General features: G+C 33.5%; 1 protein-coding gene across 1 annotated transcript in view; it reads left to right on the top strand.

The window, feature by feature from the left end:
* Nucleotides 1–3,582: 3,582 nt before the first annotated feature.
* Nucleotides 3,583–21,672, top strand: part of TMPRSS11F (transmembrane protease, serine 11F) — a 154,180-nt gene continuing 136,090 nt past the window's right edge. The window contains exon 1 of the mRNA XM_011965399.1: nucleotides 3,583–3,642. Coding sequence (XP_011820789.1) covers nucleotides 3,632–3,642 — 11 coding nt within the window. The 5' untranslated portion in view covers nucleotides 3,583–3,631. The remainder of the gene's footprint in view (nucleotides 3,643–21,672) is intronic.

A 21,672-nucleotide genomic window follows, 5' to 3' on the forward strand; every position in this document is an offset into this window, starting at 1 on the left:
CTTTCTTTCTTTCTTTCTTTCTTTCTTTCTTTCTTTCTTTCTTTCTTTCTTTCTTTCTTTCTTTCTTTCTTTCTCTTTCTTTCTTTCTTCCTTTCTTTCTTTCTTTCTTTCTTCCTTTCTTTCTTCCTGTCTGTCTTCCTTCCTTCCTTCCTTCCTTCCTTCCTTCCTTCCTTTCTCTTTTCTTTTCTTTTCTTTTCTTTTCTTTTCTTTTCTTTTCTTTTCTTTTCTTTTCTTTTCTTTTCTTTCGATGGAGTTTTGCTCTTGTTTTCCAAGCTGGAGTGTAGTGGCATGATCTTGGCTCACTGAAACCTCCGCCTTCTGGTTTCAAGCGATTCTACTGCCTCAGCCTCCCAAGTAGCTGGGATTATAGATGCCCACCATTATGCCTGGCTAATTTTTGTGTTTTTAGTAGTGACAGAGCCAGGCTGGTCTCGAACTCCTGACCTCATCATCCACCTGCCTCAGCCTCCCAAAGTACTGAGATTACAGGTGTGAGCCACCACACCCAGCCCATATATCTTCTTTTGAGAATTACCTGTTCATATCCTTTGCTCCATTTTTTTTTTTTTTTTTTTTTTTTTTTTTTTTTTTTTTTTTAGAGACAGGATCTCACTCTGTCACCCAGGCTGGAGTGCAGTGGCACAATCAAAGCTCACTGTAACCTCAAACTCCTGGGCTGAGACAACCCCATTGTCTCAGACCCCCAAGTAGCTGCGGCTACAGGCATGTGCTACCACACCCAGCTAATTTTTACTTTATTTTATTTTTTGTAGAGATGGGGTATCACTATGCTGCCCAAGCTGGTCTTGAACTCTTGCCTTTGCCCACTTTTTAATGTGCTTATTTGTTGTTGTTCAGTTGTTCGAGTTCCTTGTGAATTCTGCATATTAGTCTCTTGTCAGATGAATATTTTGCACATATTTTGTCCCATTTAACAGGTTGCCTCCTCACTGTAATGATGATTTCCTTTGCAGTACAGAGGCTTTTTAATCTAATATATTCCCAGGTGTCTATTTCTGTTTTAGTTCTCAATACTTTTAAGGTCTTACCCATAAAGTTTTTTTCCAGATCGATGTCACAAAATGTTTTCCCAATGTTTTCTTTTGGTAGTTTTATAGTTTTGGGTTTTATGTTTAAGTCTTTAATCCATTATGGGTTAATTTTTGTATATGGTGAAGGATGGCGTCCAGTTATTCTTTTGCATATGGATATCTAATTTTTCCAGCATCATTTATTGAAGAGGGTGACCTTTCACCAGTGTATGTTCTTGGCACCATTTTTGAAAATCAATTGGCTCTAAATATGTGGTTTTATTTCTGTGTGCTCTATTCTGTTCCATTGGCGTGTCTGTTTTCATACCAGCATTATGCTATTTTGGTTAATATAGCCTTGTAATATGTTTTGATGTCAGGTTGTGTCATTCCTCCAATTTGCTCTTTATATTCAGGATTGCCTTGTCTATTCAGGCTCTTATTTGTTCCATAACATTTTAGGATTCTTTTTTTCTATTTCTGTGAAAAATGATGTTAGTATTTTGATAGAGATCATATTGAATCTGTAGCTTGCTTTAGGCAGTATGGTCATTTTAAAGATATTAATTCTTCCAGTCCGTGAGAATAGAATGTCTTTCGGTTTGTGTCCTCTTTGAGTTCTCTCATCAGTATTTTGTAGTTTTTCTTATAAAGATCTTTCCATTCCTCAGTTAAATTTATTTCTATGTATTCTATTTTCTTGTAGTTATTGTAAATTGGATTGTGTTCTTCTTTTCTTTTTTGGCTCTTTCATTATTGGTGTATAGAAACACTTCTGATTTTGGTATGTTGACTTCGTATCCTGCAACTTCATTGAATTTGCATGTCAAATCTAAGAGTTTTTTGGTAAAGACTTTTGTTTTTTCTAAATATAAGATCATTTCATCTGCAGTGAGGGACAATTTGACTTCCTCTTTTCCAATTTGAATATCTTTTCTTTCTTTCTTTTTTCTGATTGCTCTGGCTAGGACTTCCATTACTGTGCTGAATAGGAGCAGTAAAAGTGGACCCTCTTGTCTTATTTGAGTTCTCAGAGGAAAGACTTTCAACTTTTTTTCCATTCAGTATAATGTTAGCTGTCAGCTTGTCATATATGGCCTTTATTATTTTGAGGTATCTTCCTTTTGAGCCTAGTTTGTTGAGAGCCTTTATCATGAAGGGGTGTTGAATGGTATCAAATGCTTTTACTGTGTCTATTGAGACTGATAATATGGTTTTGGTTTTTGTTCTTCTGTTGATGTGATGAATCTGTTTATTTTCTGTTGATGTGATATATTATATTTATTGATTTATGTGTTTTAAACCATTCTTGCATCCCTTGGATAAATCCCACTTTATGAATATGGGTGCTCCAGTGTTGGGCACATATATATTTAGAATTGCTAAATCCTCTCCCTGGATTTAGCACTTTATCAATTTGTCAGAGGTAGAGTGTGTTTCTTATAAGCAGCATGTATTTGGGTCATGGTTTTTTATCTGTTGTCTGTATCTTTGAAAATTTAATTTATTTATTTACATTCAAGGCTATCATTGATATGTCTGCTTTTGTTTAAGTCATACTGTTAATTGTTTTCAGGTTGTTTTGTGTGTTTTTTATTCCTCTCTTTTTCTCCTATTGTCCTTTTAATACCTTTGCAGAGCATTATAATGAAAGTGTTACAATTAGATGCACATTGCATTTTTAGCATTTTAGATGAAGATATTCTATACAATGAAAATACAAATTTATCATTTTTCTTTAATATCTTTTGACTCTGAGCCTTAGTAGCTCTTAAAATTGTAATTTCTATTTTGTAACTTTTCTAATCTTTATAAGAAGTTCATGTATTTATACTGAATTCTCTACAGATACATGAAAGTATTTAAAGGGATGGTTTGTAAATACTGGGGAATTCATACCACTAAGATGGACAAAGTTATTCCTAATAATAAGAAAGAAGAAAATACATTTTTGCTTTTGTTATTTACCTTCCTTTTGGGTAAATGAATTGTTTCAATACATTTGATTATATTTAGAGCTAAAATGGACAGTATTAAGAAAAGCTAATACAGTCCTGCCATTTTCCTCAGGAGGAAAGTAAGTCCCAATAAGCTGAATAATGGCTGAGACAGGTGCCCTGGTTCATAATGTAGGTCTTCTCCGCTCCACTACACCTTGTTATTCCCCCAAAGGGAAGAGACAGAACATTTCTAATGAACAAATAAGTGCTATCAGTGTGCTCTAGTGTGCTTTGTTTTGTTGGCTTTTTTTTTTTTTGGAAAGCAAACTGGGGCCACACCTCAATGCTTATCATACTTCCCCAACTGGAAAAGTGTGGTCTTCTGAATCATCACAAGTTGCACATTCTGAGCCCTCTACTACTTGGAGCTTCTCTATGCGGATACTGACAATTACTTCCCTGTGTGGAGCCAGTTGGCACAAAATTGATCATGTTCTTGTTCTTATCAGGCTAGAAGACTGCATACCTCACTCAGTAAACCTGTCAAACTTGTTTCCTTTCTTGTTGCCAGTGACTATCATTATTTTGCAGCCTCCCAGTCCTAACCTGCTGATACAGATCAGATGGTGACTGAATAGAAGCTGCCCTAGTCCTGAGTTCATGATGTACGCGTAAGTATTCAGCTTTTCTCAGTAAAGGTTGTCAGTGGGGACAGAGGTTTACAATTCCTGAGACAGGTAGTACAAATGTTGGCTGGTGGAAATTGATTTAAACATTAGAGTTTTAACGTGTGTTATTGTATTTATATTAAAGTTCTATTGTTGTTGTTTTTAAATATCAGAATTTTTTTGAACAACAGAGGCCAGTGTGGTGTTTTTTTGTTTCTAAATAAAAGAAATGGGAGTGATATGAGGTAATAAGTTAACTATATTAATATTTAAAACATTTAGAAAAACCTATACTTCAAAGGATAAAGTGTTTAATATAGCCCATTTAGTTACTTTTCCATGTTCCATAGCATGATATACATTTTTATCATATGTTGCTTATTGAAGTATATTCTGGGAAAATTAAATACAAATTTAAGAGGAGAGTCTATTAAAATTTTTATTTGTTTAACTCTAATAGAAAGTATGATAGCAGTGAGGTTATTGCATGTATCATGAGTGAAATGATTACAATTAAAATACTCATATGTAAAAAGTTATCAAATTAACAAAATCTAGACTCTGTGTCATAATTGAACTCCAAAATAATTGATCAATTATTGAATTTAAGGTAAATAAATTTGTATTATATATTTATGTTAGGTAATATTCAGGCTATAGTTTTATAGACTTCAAAAGGAATAATTGATATTTGATGAAGGATTTCATTCAAACTGTGCTACGTCTAGCCTTGTTTCTTAAAAAGGTTCTTGATCTTTCTACAGACACAAATTTCCTACGTGTTCTGCACTGACTGATGTTTCCAACTTAATCATGATTTTGTGATAATTTTAATTGTTCAGTCATTTGATTTTGTCTTCAATTAACCTAAATACTTAAAGCCTGTAGGCTCTGGCACTCTTAAATGATGAGTGTTCCTGCCCTCCCTAATTTACTTTCAAATGACAGCATGAACCTGAAGAAGATTGTCCATTTCATGCATAAATCTCCCATATAGACCCCGTCATGATAGCATGATATAGCATATTATCTGTACTTCTTACTAAATACCACAAAGTATATTTTTTATTTATCAAGATAAAGACAGAATAAGATAAATTGTACAGTAGAAAAACTTTTATATTTAACTATCATTCATATAAATATGATATGCTCAAAATTTCTGTAAAAAATTAGCAAACATTTTGAAGTTCTCTTATTTTAAGTTATTTCAGAATTCTTCAGTATGTGTTTTCTATCAGCCTGGTTCTCCTCTTCCCAACTTATGGCATCATCTCTAAACACTCACTTTTCCACCCTAAAAATATCATTACAATATGAAATTTCTATATTGAAGCCTCATCAGCTTTGATCCAGAGTTTATTAGAGTTCTGAGGATTTTTTTGTTTTATTTTTAAGTTGACATATAATAATTCTACATATTTATGGGCTACAGTATAGTGCTATTTCAATACCTGTAATACATAGTAATCAGATCAGAGCAATTAGCGTATTCATCATCTCAAACATTTATTATTCTGAGGCTTTAAAATATTCTTGCTAAATTAGATTTCAAATCAGATCTGCTTTTAAAACAAATATTCTGTCAAAAAATATAGATTGTGTATAAACATAAGAAGCTTAGACAGTGGGTTTATTGAATTCATTAGTAAAGGTATTTTGCCCAAGGGATCTAGTCTCAAAGAATGAATTAGTCAGATAGACTATAGCTTCTTAGCAAAAGCCCTGTCTTTCTCATTTTGGTGAAGTAGAAAGAGTACCAGTGTTTAGATGTGTTCAGGATCCAACTTTGGACTCACTTGTCTGGTACTTCTCAAGACCTCACTTTTATCTGTGAAATGTGGGGAAGGTTTATGAGTAAATGAATGAGGGGAGGGGTTGTCACCATTAATGGGCCTTGAAGTAATATTTGTGGATAGCTAAAAGCAATTTTTGGTTTATTGGTTTATTCTTTGGTTTATTTTGGTATTATTCATTTGTTGTTGGTATATTTAAACTGTAATAAAATAAGATTTGTATTAATTTTGTTATTTTTTTCTATATCTTAAGTATTCATATAAATATTATATTATGGATATATGATTCAGATTCAGATTCAGATATATGAGTATGTGCACCAGGCCATGATGTTGAAGATTTCTAACTGTGGGTTATGGTCAAAAATATTTTTTAAAACACTGCGTTAGATAGCCCTGGAGTCTTTTTGAATGCTTAATTCTATGATTTCAAAGAGTTAATAGCTAGTTAATATGGAGAACACATTAGCATTCTTAAGGCACTAGAGAACTGTTTAAATTATCCCACATTGTAGGTTATTTAAGTGTTTTTCATGGGTCCCTGTGTTTGGTGCCCTCTGCAAGTGAGGCAGAGATAAGAGAGATGCTTATCTTTGTGATGAGGCAAATCAATAAGCCACATTCTGATGGCACATTGTGATCAATGGGAAAAAACAAATACTGCCATGCTGCTATAGGGGTGCACATTCAGTTTCATAAAAGCTTCTTTGAATACGTAATAACTGTGTTTAGTTTTTGAAAGCAAGCAGAATTAGTAGTAGGAGAAAGATGGTATTCTGAGTTGAGAGAACATAGCCCTTGCAAGGGTCATGAGACTTGAGATACACTCACAAACAGATGTTGGAAGTTGTTTGTTCAGACAAAGCTGAAGTGATCATTCTGACTATGAAGGGCCTTTTGCACCAGGTTAAATTTCCATACTACAAAATAAAAGTTGATTTAAGCCAGAGGAAAAAATGATAATGCAATTTAGAACCATTGGAGTATACCAGGGCAGCTTGGTGGTGCTATTGTCACTTTTTGCAGAACTAAATGAAGGGCGTGGCAGAGAGACTGCCTATGTATTTGTTGTTTCCTCTGCCTAAAATGAATGTTCTTCCTGACATTTAATGAGACCCCATGGTCTTCCTTCAAGATATAACAAAGTTGCTGTGAAATTTTTCTCCTACCTTCACATCTTAATTGTTCCTGAAGTACAGCTGCCCCCTCTTCAAACATATGTAACACATTGTGTATACTTCTGTTGGCATTCCTCTATTTGTATGCTAATTTGTTTTCATTTATATGTCTCTGCTTAAACAGAGAGCTCCATCCCTTTATTGTTAGTGCCAAACACATTGCCTGTCACACTGTAGACTCTCAACATTTGTACATTGACTTATGATTACATATGGCTAAAACCAAAGAACAGATACTGAGGAAAGAGGAAAGGTTAGGAGTAAACAAAAATTTCAAGGTTTACTGTTTATTATGTGTCTATGTATGCACATAGCTTACGTATCTTCTTAAAGAAGGCCTGTGAGATATTTGAGATTCAGTAATTCAGAAAGTAAGTACAAAGCTGAAAATTAGAGAGAGTGTACTTTAAGTAAACTTAAGTTGTGGTGCCGATAGAGATTTATTGTTGAAGAGATAAAAACATCAGATAGATACTTATAGACTAGATTTTAAAGTTTCATTTATTCATTGATACAACAAATACTTAATTTAGCTTGTAGTATACTAGTAGCACATTATACACATATGTATATATCTACATATGTTATATGTAGACATATGTGTTGTGTATATATATCCTGTGTTATATACACATATAAGATGCATATAAACAAATACACACATACACACATATATGAATAAAATAAACAGAATCTCTACTTTTATGGTGTTTATAACACCGTAGGAGGAAGAGGAGGAAACACGATAAATAAGCAAATATATATGAATTATGACTTTGACAAGTATAAGGTAAACATTTTGTACTTCTTCCAAAAAAGGTTGCTAATTCACTTTATTTCTTTAATGGCTAGCTTTTTAGAAAGTAGATCTCCAGTTTATGTAACATTTTACTGCCTATTTTTGTTTATCTGCTGGAAAATGAAAGCTAAATTTCTGAAATGCATTTTGAAAACATTAAATACTGACATAGCTTCCCATTGCACTTAAAGAAGTCTTGAGAAGATCTAAGTAGGACCTCTTAACTCTATAAAACAAATGTAGGAAGACAGCATGGAAACCAGATCTTGACCAAGAAGATAAGTCTGTGTTGCTTTAAGCAGTGATTTGCAGTAGTCTTTAAAAAAGGATATTGTGTCTTTGGAGTGTGGGACTGGGTGTGTTAGGGTAGTGAATGGATATTTAGGGACAAATAGCAAGAAACTTTTTATATGCTTGGATCATACAAGCATTATAAGGGTTCAATATTTATTATGAAGCCTTGTCAACTTAGCATTTCAGGAACATTCATATTCAAAATCCAGATTCAAAACTAAATTCAAAGAGCAGTCATATTCAAAATCCGGGTTCAAAACTCAATTCAAGGAACATTCATATTCAAAATCCAGGTGCAAAACTCAATTCAAAGACAAATCAGAGATATTTGCATGTGCTGTTTCAGATTCTGTGTATTATATTTTCTTCCAGTATCATATATGACTAAACTTTGACTCTTAAGTAATTTTCTGTAGTTGGTCATTATTTAAAATATATTATTGACTTGTCTCTAATTTTTTTGCAAAGTTAGAAAATTTTATAATTAATTGATTACTGCTTAAAATTTGAATGTAGAGTATTCTGAAGAATTCAGCAATTTATATAGCATTATTATCAGGTGATGGGAGCAGCCCACATATTCAGTACTTTATATAAAATAAAAATAATTTAAAATATAGCTATAAAAATATTTAGTATAATCTACAAGTGGGAACCATATGAAATTGCCCTATTTGTAGGTTAAAAAAACCATTGAATACAGGTAATTTCATATGGTTCAAGTTTATGAAGTCTTTTCCTGGTCTTGTTTTATTTTTTGTAGAATATAATATATGGAATGATCAATGCAGCATTCAGAATTCATGATTTTCAAACTAAGTATCAAGGATTGAAAAGTCTTTTGTACTAGGTAAAAAAAAAAAAAAAGCTGGTTTAGATACTTAGAATGTCAAACTACTTTGAAGACACATTCCAACAGGTAAGATAAGATACAAGCAAGCTGGGAAGCATTCACTTCTGAAAATAGAAAAAAAAAAAACAACTCAGTGCAAAACACAGTGTAGGGTGTGTCTAGATACTATTGTAAGCAAAAAGAAAAAAACAAAATCTAGTTAATCGTTTAATCTACAAGGTACCAAACAACTTGCCTTAACTCTTACATCTACTACTCTTATGCCCACTGACAGACTGTGGTATTTGCTTTGCACTGCTTGTTTTTATAATTAGGCAAATAAACCTGAACAGGCAGAAGGACCCCAAATGAACGAGGCCTTTAGTGTATTACATTGATGTCAAATAAGAGAATCAATGAATCAATACAAACTAAAATAACCTACAGCTTCATCTTTTTCTGTAAGACTGCAGTTTCCACTCAGTTGCCCGAGTTTTGCTCTGTCATGATCGCTGATCACTGCAACCTCTGCCTCCCAGGCTCAAACGATAATCCTCCCACTTCAGCTTCCGGCGTAGCTGGGACCACAGGCGCACAGCACCACGCACAGCTAATTTTTTGTATTTTTGGTGGAGATGGGGTTTTTCTTGATCTCCTGAGCTCAGAAGTGCTGGGATTATAGGTATGAGGCACCATGCCCTTGGCCCCTACAGCTTTATCTTGATAAAGTTTTTTTTTTTTTTTTTAGATGGAGTCTCACCCTGGAATGCAGTGGTGCAATCTCAGCTCATTGCAACCTTCGCCACTCGGGTTCAAGTGATTCTCCTGCTTTAGACTCCTGAGTAGCTGGGATTACAGGCGTGCACTATCACTCCTGGCTAATTTTTGTATTTTTAGTAGAGACGGAGTTTCGCCATATTGGCCACTCTGGTCTCGAACTCCTGACCTCAGGTGATCTACCTGCCTCAGCCTCCCAAAGTGCTAGGATTACAGGCATAAGCCACCATGCCTGATCTTGATAAAGGTTTTTAACAATAGATTAAATATAAGTTATTTATGATACTGCTATCTTTAACACTAAATTCATTATTTCAGTCATATGTATAGACTTGAATAGATTGTAGAGGCTTGTTAAGGATTGAGTTTGCCATATTAGCATAGACACCACCTTGAAACCACGTCAACAGTATCATCTATCTCTCCTCTCTAGCAAATCAGTGAGACATTTCCTGTCCTACTGTGGCCCTACTGCCTACCTTCCCCTCCCTTTTATCATTCATTCTTCCATAATCATCTTGCTTTGTGGTGATTAGTAGGCCCAGATTATACTTTAATTTCCAATCTCAAACTTCAGTTACTTTGGATGGTACTTGGCCATGATTTCTGCTGGGTAAAGGAAAGATCAATTTATTTTGTTTCATAGCTTGTATATCATATCACTTTAAAAATTGTTAACTCATGGGATGTTGTGGTTGGGCTCTTGGGATATTATCAGGTAAAAATGGTTGAGACAAGCACCTTCACTTTTTCACAGAATGGGCAGAATCTTTTTCAGTAAAGTTAACTCAAGAAATGTATCCTCTTTAGATAATATAGACTTAGATTTCTTGACTTTCATGATTTATTTTTTTGGGCAACTAATTCTTGCTTAGGACTGCTCTTGTGTTCTTTACTTTTTGATCTAATAAGAGCAGCAAGAATTTAGTCAGTGTGTACTACTTAAAAACTGCCAAAATCATTAGTTTCTTCTCATTTTAATTCATTTAGCTGCTTAGCTACCATATTTCTCCTACTGACAACAGCTTTTAGAAGAACGTGAAACATTACTTATAATGAAACTGTGGCAACACAGAAGGTAATGGATTATTAGCTGCTCTCTTCTTTTGTATTGTGGGGATTTACTTACCCTGACTCTCTTAGGGCATTATCTGGAAATCTGAATGGCTAAGATAGACTTGCAGTTCATTATCAAGGAACATAGTAAAGGCAACTGTGACTATGTTCTTATCTCACTACCCAACTTGAACAAACTGAAGTAGGTATTTCTGAAAATGGTAAGTCAGAGTTCAGACTAAAGCGTCATTCTAACATTCCCTCAAAAACATTTTTTTAAAGTGGATTAGGAATTCAGGCAGCATTAATATGCATATGTCTAAACTAATAAAAATAAAGTGTTCTATATTCATGATTGCCTTTCTGGAAGTAATTTAATAAATGTTAAGTAAGATGAAGTTTTTCATTCAACAGGCATGTATTAGGAGTTGTTCTAGATAGATGCCTGGTAGTGGTTTATCTGCTTGAATTATGTGTTATCTGTGCATTAGAATAAATGACATAAACATTATTTAGAATGGAATCTACCTATTAGAATTGCATTTTCTTTGATTCATATGCTAATATTGGGAAAACTATTTTTTCATTTATAATGTTTAACTGCTTAGGAGAAAATACATGAAAGCTAGATTCCAAATCCCTCTGTATACTTAATGAAATATTGGTATTATCATTCATACAGCTATGAAATAAGCTTTTTTTTTTTCTGGCTGTAATTATTTTTCAGTATTTTATCTGTAGCCAGATACAGTACTATAATAAATTAATGGATTTTCATGCAAATAGAGAAGTAAATTTCTACTGATCTACTTATGGAAATAAAAGTAAGGTCTATTATATGAAATTCAATAATAGAATTTAGGTATTCTTACACAGACAAAGCTTAATACTTACATTGTTTTAACTATACACACGGTTTGTAAGGTATTTTTCGTTTAAAGCTCAACAGTTAAAATGTAATTATTCTGTGTTATCCTATACTATATCGTATATCTTTTAAAACATCTTGAGAATTAGGTGACTTTATAATAACAATTAGGTCTTAATGAATCACTTAATACATACTCAAATCTTCAAAAATAAAAAAAAGTAGTTATTTAAAAATTATAAATCTTAGGGAATCGCATTTGGGTTGTTTTTTGAGTTAACTGGGCAATGATAAGGCCACTTGGCATTAGAGGGGAGCATTCCAAGAATGAGAAGCTCTCAAAGGTCTTCGTATGCAGCACTCTAATGTATTCATTACCTCTTTCACACATGGCCCTTTAGAAATGTGACAGGCAAATTCTGGGACACGTTAATTTTGTTTATTTAATATGCAGATTATATTAGCTGTGAACATTGCTGATCACATCTCTCTAGGACAATTATATCTTAATCATAGCTCCTCCCACTGAACTGGATTGCAAAATACCACTGAAATACAAATATTTAAATCAATCATACAGGAAGCTAAGTGAAGAACACTGGCTGCTTATTGAAAACAACTGTGTTTTAAAATTTATTGTTATGTATTTAGTTACTTATTTTGCCAGAAACTGCATAGCCATAGCACATTATGTTTAGCCTCCATGATATATATATATAAGATAAAATAAAACTGGTGTTTATTATAAATTGAAATGTATTATCATTAATATAACTTTGAATAGGAAACAAAATATTGAATTATTTCTAGGAATAGCATACCAAAAATATTCAACATCAACAAGTAATATAACATATTTTTCAGAAGAGAGTGTACTAGACAATTTATAAATTCTTTTTATTTTTTATTTTTTATTTTATTTTATTTTTTTGAGACGGAGTCTGGCTCTGTCGCCCAGGCTGGAGTGCAGTGGCGTGATCTCGGCTCACTGCAAGCTCCGCCTCCTGGGTTCACGCCATTCTCCCGCCTCAGTCTCCTGTGTAGCTGGGACTACAGGCGCCCGCCACCAAACCCAGCTAATTTTTTATTTTTGTATTTTTAGTAGAGACGGGGTTTCACCGTGTTAGCCAGGATGGTCTTGATCTCCTGACCTCGTGATCCACCCGTTCTTTTTCAGTCACAATTTTAATTCTGCTTTTGTCTCCTTAGATGTTTTCCCATACTCAGTCACAAGTAACAGAATTTGATTCCTCAAGAAACATTTTACGGGCTCTTAGATGTGGGTGGTTAAAATTATTTTGGTTGAAACAATTGAAATTGAGTTTTAAAAAACACAATTAATTAAGAGGCCATTGAGATATCTCATAGAGCAAAAAAAAGAATAGACCTAAGAAGTATGGATCCAGCCAACTGGGTGGAGCATATAGAAGGGGAGGTGAGACTTAATACATGCACACCCTGAAGATATTGCAGTTTCTGTTCCAGACCACTGCAATAAATATCACAATAGTGAGTGCTACAAATTTTTTACATATCCCAGTGCATGTAAAAGTTATGTTTACACTATACTGTGGTCTATTAAATGTGCAAAAACATTATATCTAAAAGAAGCACATACCTTAATGAAAAATACTTGATTGATGAAAGAAATGCTAACAATCATTGGAGCCTTCAGTGAGTTGTAATCTTTATGCAGGTGAGGATCTTGCCTTAGTATTCATGGCTGCTAACTAGTCATGGTGGTGATTGCTGAAAGTTGATGTGCTGTGACAATTTCTTAAAATAAGACAATGAAACTTGTTTCATCAATTGACTCTTTCTTTCAATAAAGATTTCTCTGTAGCATGTGATGCTGTTTGATAGCATTTTGCTCAGAGTAGAACTTTTTTCAAAGCTGGAGTCAGTCCTCTGAAATTCTGCCACTGCTTTATCAACTAAGCATACATATTATTCTAAATCCTTTCTTTTCATATCAACAGTGTTCACAACATTTCACCAGGAATAGTTTCTATCTCAAAAAACCACTTTCTTTGTTCATCCATAAGAAACAACTCTTCATCTGTTCAAGTTTTATCATGAGATTGCAGCATTTGAGTCATGTCTTCAGGTTCCACTTCTAAATCTAGTTATCTTGCTTTATCCATTACATCTGCAGTTACTTCCTCCACTAAAGTTTTGAAACCCTCAAAATTATTCATGAGGGTTGGAATCAATTTCTTCCAAATTCCTGTTAATTTTGATATTTTGACCTTCCCTCCATGAATCATAGATGTTCTTAGTGGCATCTGGAATGGTAAATCCTTTCCAGAAAGCTTTCAGTTACTACTATGAGAGCTATAGTCTTATCAATGTATTTCTTAAATAACAATACTTGAAAGTCATAATTCCTCTTGGATCCATGGGCTGCAGAATAGACTGCTGTTAGCAGGCATGAAAACAACATTGATCTCCTTCAGAGCTCTGGGATGACCAGATATGCATCATTCATGATCAGTAATATTTTGAAAGGAATCTCTCTTTTTTTGGAGCAATAGGTCTCAACAGTGGGGTTAAAATATTTGGTAAACCATGCTGTAAACAGATGTTCTGTCATCAGGCTTTGTTCTTCCATCTATAGAGCACAGGCAAAGTGGATTTAGCATAATTTTTAAGGGCCCTAGAATTTTTGGAATGGAAATGAGTGTCGGCTTCAACCTCAAGTCACCAACTGTATTAGCTCCTAACAAGAGAGTCAGCCTGTATTTGAAGCTAGGCATTGACTTCTCCCCTCTAGCTATGAAAGTTGCCTACATTGAAAGTCTATTATTTAGTTCACCCACCTTTATCAGGTATCTTAAGTAATCTTCTAGATAACTTGCTGAAGATTCTACATCAACACTTACTGCTTTGCCTTGCACTCTTATGTTATGAAAATGGTTTCTTTCCTTAAGTCTCATGAACTAACTTCTGCTTGCTTCAGAATTTTTGTCTGCAGCTTCCTCACCTCTCTCAGCCTTTATAGAATGAAAGAATTAGAGTTAGGGCCTTGCTTTGGATTAGACTTTGACCTTAACACATGTTATGTGTGGCTGGTTTGATCTTCTATCTAGCCCACAAAACTTACTCCGTATCAGTAATAAGTCTGTTCTACTTTCTTATCATTTGTTTATTCACTGAAATAACACTTTTAATTTACTCAAAACTGTTTCTTTGCATAACTTGGCTGTTTGGTACAAGAGGCCTAGCTTTCAGCCTGTCTTACCTTTCAACGTGACTTTTTCATTAAGCTTAATTATTTCTAGCTTTTGATTTAAAGTGTGAGATGTGCAACTCATCCTTTTACTTTCACCCTAATTAGATGATCCTTCAGGTATTCATTTAAATGTTCTCAGAAAAACCTTCCCTGACCCCTTACTCTAGATAAGATTTCCTTGTTATAGACATATAAGAGCGCCTTTCATTTCTGTTACCATTTTTTATTATGTTAATGGTTTACATATACATTTTTTAATATTTGCATTTCCCCCAGCCTATAAACTCCTGAGTATCTATGATTAACCATTTCACCTTCAGCCAGCAAAAAATTTCAGTAAGTATTTTTTGAATGAATTAAGAAATCTCAGAATTACTTACCAAGCATATGACTAAAGACCTGTTTTCAAAGAATTGCTAGAAATATATTGTAATTAGTATACCAAGCATATGTAATAGGTGCTTTAAATTGCATAAAATATACAGGAAGTGTCTCTCTTTGGTGGGTTATAGTATTTTTTAAAAAATGTTTTTGTATACATGTAATAGAAAAGTCCTTGTTTGAACTATCAAAACTTGTGTTATAATAGAGTTTGAATTAAAACCTTTCTTGAAGTTTCAGATAAAAAGCCTTCCATATTTTTGGAAGATTCTTGAAGCTATGGGAATTAATGTTTAAGTATGTGTATTCATTTGGGTGTTTTCAATTGCAATTAATTAAAACTTCAGCCCCACGCTGGTTGGTGTTAACAAAAGGAAAAATTATTATTTAATATACTAGTAATACCAAAAGCTGGGCTGTTCTCAGTGATATTTGATCCAACCCCTCAAATGTGTGATATGAGACCCTGGTTATTTCTGTCTTTCTACTTTGGTATTCTTTGTGAGTCCACATTCTCCTCAGGTTAGTTTCTCTTATCGCTTGCTTCTCATAGAGTTATAGCAGTCTCAGATGTCACATCAGGACACAACAATATTCAGAGAAAACAATAAGGAGTTATCTCTCAGTTTGTCTTATTTTAGAAGAAAAGAAGTCTTTCTCAACAATTTCCCAACTGTCCCTCACATATCACTGGCTAGAGTTGAATTGCATGTCCATTTTTGAACAGCCCTTAGCCACAGAGATGGAATTATCATGATTGAGACTAACTACCTGGGTGTGAAATATATGTAGGAATGTGTTTTAAGGGGATTTTGCCGAAGAATCAGTGGTAATTAATAGTTATTTTTATAATTCAGTGAGCTGACAGTTGAGAACTTGGAGCCAACCCTAGCCCAAAGGGTTTCTCAGTGGAGACACCCAACTTTCTATTCAACCTAACAACCATCCTAACAGATGTGAGGTGATATTTCATTGTTGTTTTGACTTGAATTTTCCTGATGATTAGGAATGTTGTTCACCTTCTCATAAACCTGTTGTCCATTTGTATGTCTTCTTTGATGGAATGTCTATTCAGGTCATTTGACCATTTTTAAACTAGATTACTTCGTCTTTTGCTATTGAGTTTTTGGAGTTCCTTATAAACTTTGGATATTAACTTTTTATCAGGTACGTGGTTTGCAAATATTTTCTCCCATTTCGTAGACCACCTTTTAACTTTTTAATTGATTCCTTGACTGTGCAGAAGCTTTTTAGTTTAATGTAATCCCCTTGTCTGTTTTTGCTTTTGCTGCCTTTGCTTTTGTTGTCGTGTCATATCCAATAAATCATTGCCATATCTAATATTTAGAAGCTTGGTCCCTATATTTTCTTCTAAGAGTTTTAATGTTTCAGTTTTATATTTAAGTTTTCAATCCATTTCAAGTTTATTTTTATGAATGGAGTGAAATAGGGCCCAATTTTATTTTTCTACATGTGTATGTTTAGTTTCCCTAATACTCTTTATTGAGGACACTATCTTTTATCCACTGTGTATTCTTGGTACCCTTGGAAAATATCAGTTGGCATAGATGCATCAGTTTATTTCTGGGTTCCTTCTTCTGTTGCATTGGTCTATATGTCTGATTTTATGCCAATACCATATTGTTTTGATTACTATAGCTTTGTAGTATACTGTGAAATCAGGGAGTGTGGTACCTCTAGCATTGTTGTTCTTGTTCAAAATTGCATTGCCTATTTGGGGTCTTTTGTGAGTCCAGATGAATTTTAGGACTTTTTTTTTCTTTTCTTGAAAAACGCCATTGAGATTTTCACGGGATTGCATTGAATCTGTAGATTGCTTTGGGTAGTATGGGCATTTTAACAATACTTGTTTTTTCAATCTATGAATATGGAATGTCCTTCCATTTATCTGTGCATTTTTTTAATGTTTAACTTCATTTCTCCCAAACCAGTTTCTAAAGTGGAGGTACCATTTTGCATTCCCAACACCAACATATGAATATTCTAGTTATTTTCCCTTAGGAAAAAAACAAAAACTTTAGCCATTCTAATAGGTGTGTATTTCCTATCTACAAAATATTTTCTACTTCAAGGACAAAAATATTTTCTTCTCTATTTTCTAAGTTTTATAACTGTAGGATTTTTTTTTTTGAGAAAGAAACAAACAGTTCTAAAGTTGATATTTAAGAACAAGTGACCTAGAAAAGCCAAAATAATTTTGAGAATAAAAAGCTGAAGGACTCACATTTTGTGATTGATAGTTGATTCTTGCTGAGAATATATAGTTAAACTTATAAAGAATTGTCAAATTAACAAGATTAACTTTTCTAATTAAGCATAATATATCTTTATCAATTTTTAAGGTTTTATTTGATTTTTCATAAATGCTTTAAATTTTTTCCATTTAAATATTTTACAAATTTTGTTAGATTCACAGATAATTATTTCATAGTTTTCAGTGCTATTGTATATGTTACTGCTTTTACAATTTCAGTACCTATTTGTTCAATGCTTATATATGGAAATAGTTTGATTTTTATGTATGACCTTTCACTCTGTGATTTTTGCAAACATACATATTAGTCTCTTTATGGCAGATTCTCAAGGATTTTCTTTATAGTATGTTAATAAAAGCAATTTTTTGCTTTATTGCAGTGACTAGGACTTCCAATACAAATAGGAGTAATAAGAGCAGACATCCTTGCTCTGTTCCGAGCTTTAAAAGAAAGCATTCAGTCTCACCACTGTATACATTAGCTATAGGATTTCCTTAGAAGAGCTTTATATACTTGGGAAACTTTTCTTCTATCCCTAGCTTGTTGAAAGCTCTCCTCCTTCTCCTTCTCCTTCTCCTTCTTCCTCTTCCTCTTCTTCTTTCTTCTTCTTCTTCTTTCTTCTTCTTCTTTTAATAATGAATTAAGGTTAAGTTTTTTTCAGATGCTTTCTCTGAATACATTGAGATGATCCTATAGGAGTGTTTTTGTTTCTGTTTTGTTTTTTGGTCTGTAAATACTATGAGTTATATTGATTGGTTTCCAAATTTAGAGCTAACTTTGTAGTTCTAAACCTCACTTGTTTTTATATAATATCGGTTTTAGGTACTCTTGAATTCCATTTTTTAAAGATTTTTACTTCTTGTTTTGAGGGGTTTTCGTCTGATTTTTTTTTTCCAGTTCCCTTTAGGAAATTCTAACTTGTCTGATTTTTAAAAATAATGTCTTTGGTTTTGTTATCAGGATATGCTGGATTCATTATAAAAATTTGGAAGCATTTCCTTTTTTTCTATTTTCTGGCAGAATCTGTTATTTTCTGGCAAAATCTGTTTAAATTGATGTTATTATTTTTAGATATGTACTTTTCAGACATTTGTATCTTCCTGAATGAGCTTTGAAAGTTTTTGTATTTCAAAAAGATTTATCCATTTTACTACATGAGCAAATTTATTGGCATGTTACTCATAGCATTTATTTATCATTCTTTTATGTTTAATAGGTCTGTGGTAATATCTTCCTTCTCATTTCTAGTGTTACAAATTTGTGCCTTCTTTTTTCTGAATAATTCTGTAGGGCTTACCAATTTTTATATATCTTTATAATGAACTGACTTGTTTCTATTGACTTCTCTACTGTTTTCAATTTCATTAGTTTTTTTATTATTTCCTTTTTTCTGCTTTTATTTGGTTTACTTTGCTCAGCTTTTTCCCAGTGTCTTAAGGTAGGGCTGATTCTTTTTTTTTTTTTTTTTGAGACGGAGTCTCACTCTGTCGCCCAGGCTGGAGTGCAGTGGCGCTATCTCGGCTCACTGCAAGCTCCACCTCCCGGGTTCCCGCCGTTCTCCTGCCTCAGCCTCCCGAGTAGCTGGGACTACAGGCGCCCGCCACCATGCCCGGCTAATTTTTTGTATTTTTTTTAGTACAGACGGGGTTTCACCGTGTTAGCCAGGATGGTCTCAATCTCCTGACCTCGTGATTCGCCCGCCTCGGGCTCTCAAAGTGCTGGGATTACAGGCGTGAGCCACCGTGCCCGGCCGTTTTCTTATTTTCTAATTAAGAATTTTAATCTATAAATTTCCCTCAATTATTGCCTTATGTGCATCTCACCAATTTTTTTATGTTTTCATTTAAAACAAAATATTTTTAAGTTTTTTGTACTTCTTTTGAATTCCTAGGTCATTTAGAAGCTTGTTGTTTAATTTCATAATATTTGGGGATTTTCCAGATATCTTTCTGTTGTCAACTTGTGGTTCAATTCTTTTAAAATCGAAGAACATACTTTAAAAGATTTATTTTTTAAAATTTGTTGAGTTGTGTTTATGAACCAAATTGTGCTCTTTTTTTGATTAATTTTGTATATGCAGTGGCAGATAATGTGTATTATGTTGTCGTTGGGTGGAGTGTTCTATAAATATCAACTAGGTCAAGATGATTGATAATGTTGCTAATAGATACATTTCCTTATCAATTTTTGTCTACTGTATCAGATAGTGAGAGAAGAGCGTTGATGTCTTAAACTGTAATGTGGATTTGTGTACTTTTCCTCTTCATTATAACAGTATTTGCTTCAAGTACTTTGCAGCTCTGTGGTTAGTCGCATACACATTTACGGATTGTTTTAACATTTGTTATGTTGATGAATTGACCCCTTTATATAATTATCATCTTTCTTTAGTTCTTGGCAAAACCCTTGATTTAAAGTTGATTTTGTGTGATATTAAAACAGACATACTTCTTTTTGTTGTGATTCACTTTACTGCACTTCACGGGTAGTGCATTTTGTTTTCTTTACATTTTTCATTTTACAGTAGGCAGTCAAGAAAAGCCAAGCCATATCTTCAGTAATTCACATAGATATTTCCTTGGCCAATATCCAATTTCATCACTCAGGTTCTACCTTCCACAAAACACTAGGACACAAAAACAATGCAGCCAAATTCTTTGCCACTTTATTACAAGAATAGCCTTTTCTCCATTGTCCAATAACATGTTTCTCATTTCTATCTGAGACATCACCAGAATCACCCTTTGTGGGACGATTTAATTTTTCTATAATCAAATAACATACTTTGTAAGATTTAATTTGTTTTAATTTGTTGAGGCATGTTTATGAACCAGATTATGCCCTTTTTTGATGAATTTTGCATATGCAGTATAAGCGAATGCATATTATATTGTTGTTGGGTGGAGTGTTCTATAAAAGTCACCTAGGCCAATATTTGTATAATATTAGAAAAATAAATATTTTAGAATTTTACTTTCTATGGAGCAAATTTTGCAGAGGGAAGATTTATTAATATTTTTAATCACATATTTAGGAACTCTGGAAAAGATATAGAGGAGAATGCTATATATTCTGCCCTTTAGGAAACTGTAAACTAAGAGAAGGTATAATTATTAACATAAAAGAATATTGTAGATTGCAATGTCTATATTACTAACTCAATAATGTTTATTAAACACCACTAAGGCTCAGGTACTCTGCTAGACACTGGAGTTACAGCAACAAGTAAAATAGGTACTATTCATACTCTATGGAGTTTACTGTCTAGCTGGGTAAAAATGATATTAGAATCAATACAAATAATATTTGATTATTTATTGATGTATTATTAGTAGTATTTTTTAGAGGCAGGAGTCTCACTACATAGGCTGTACTGTAATTCTTGGGCTCAATCAAATTATATTTTTATTATTAATTTAAGGTTGGAAAAGTATTGGGCACTATAGGAACATAAGCTTAGCAGAGAGAGCACAACAAATAACAGAAAAATATTAGCTCCAAATAGGTTTGGCATTAGTAAAATGACATCACTTTTAAGTAGGGATTCAGAAAGGGTCCATGGAGATGTAACAGTTAAGCTGGATCTTGAAGGGTGAATAGGATTTGAGTGTAGGGAGGTAGGAAAAAAACAGTGCCAATGCGGGGGGGGCCACAGCTTGAGCAGGATCAGTTAAGTGTGGGGGCATGTTCAAAGGCTCAAGAAAGTTCAGTAGGGAAGCTAGACTCACTGAACTTGAAACGCCAGTGAAAATAATAAATGCTTGATTGAAAAGGTATGAGTTCATGCTATGGAGTGTGGGCTTGATTCAGTAGACAGTAGGTAGAAGAAGACATTTGAGCAGAAGAGACAGTATCAAAGGCTTTCCAAAATATTTGAAATCACAGAGCATCTGATGGATTGCTGCAGAGAAATGTGGAAATAGGAAGAAGGGCTAAGAATCCATTGTGATAATTAAGGAAGTACATAATGAGATAGAACTTAGCCAAATCGTTGGTTTTAGTTATCTATGGGTTAAATATCAAAGGAAGATTTATAGAGTACAGAAATAATTGAGAATTGGGAATCATAGTACTAAGTCAAAATCTTAGTTCCATTACTTGCCAAATTTACCTTGCCTAAATTAGTCTCTCTAGGCCTTACTTAACTAATCATTAAATGAGGCTATTAAATAACTACTAAAAAGAATTGGGTAAATTTGAGATAAAATGTATCAACTGCCCACCACCATGCTGGCAGAAAAATATTGAAATAACACAAATTTCATTTCCCCCTCAAGATGGCATTTGGGGAGTTTCATTGAAATAATTATAGTTTCAAGTTGACGAATAATAATAATTGTAATAGTTTCCTTTCATAGCCTATTACCTGTCAGACGTTGTGCTAAGCACTCAATTTATTATCCCTAAACCTCACTACAGTCCAGAAATTTAAGGCCATTATCACCATTTTTCAGGTGAAGAAACTGAAGGATATAAAGAGTATATACAGTTAGTAAGTGGTAAAATCAGCTGCTGTCTACAAGTATTGGGGCATCTGTTTCATG

Source organism: Mandrillus leucophaeus, unplaced genomic scaffold (assembly GCF_000951045.1).
Source record: "Mandrillus leucophaeus isolate KB7577 unplaced genomic scaffold, Mleu.le_1.0 Scaffold722, whole genome shotgun sequence".
NCBI lineage: Eukaryota > Metazoa > Chordata > Mammalia > Primates > Cercopithecidae > Mandrillus > Mandrillus leucophaeus.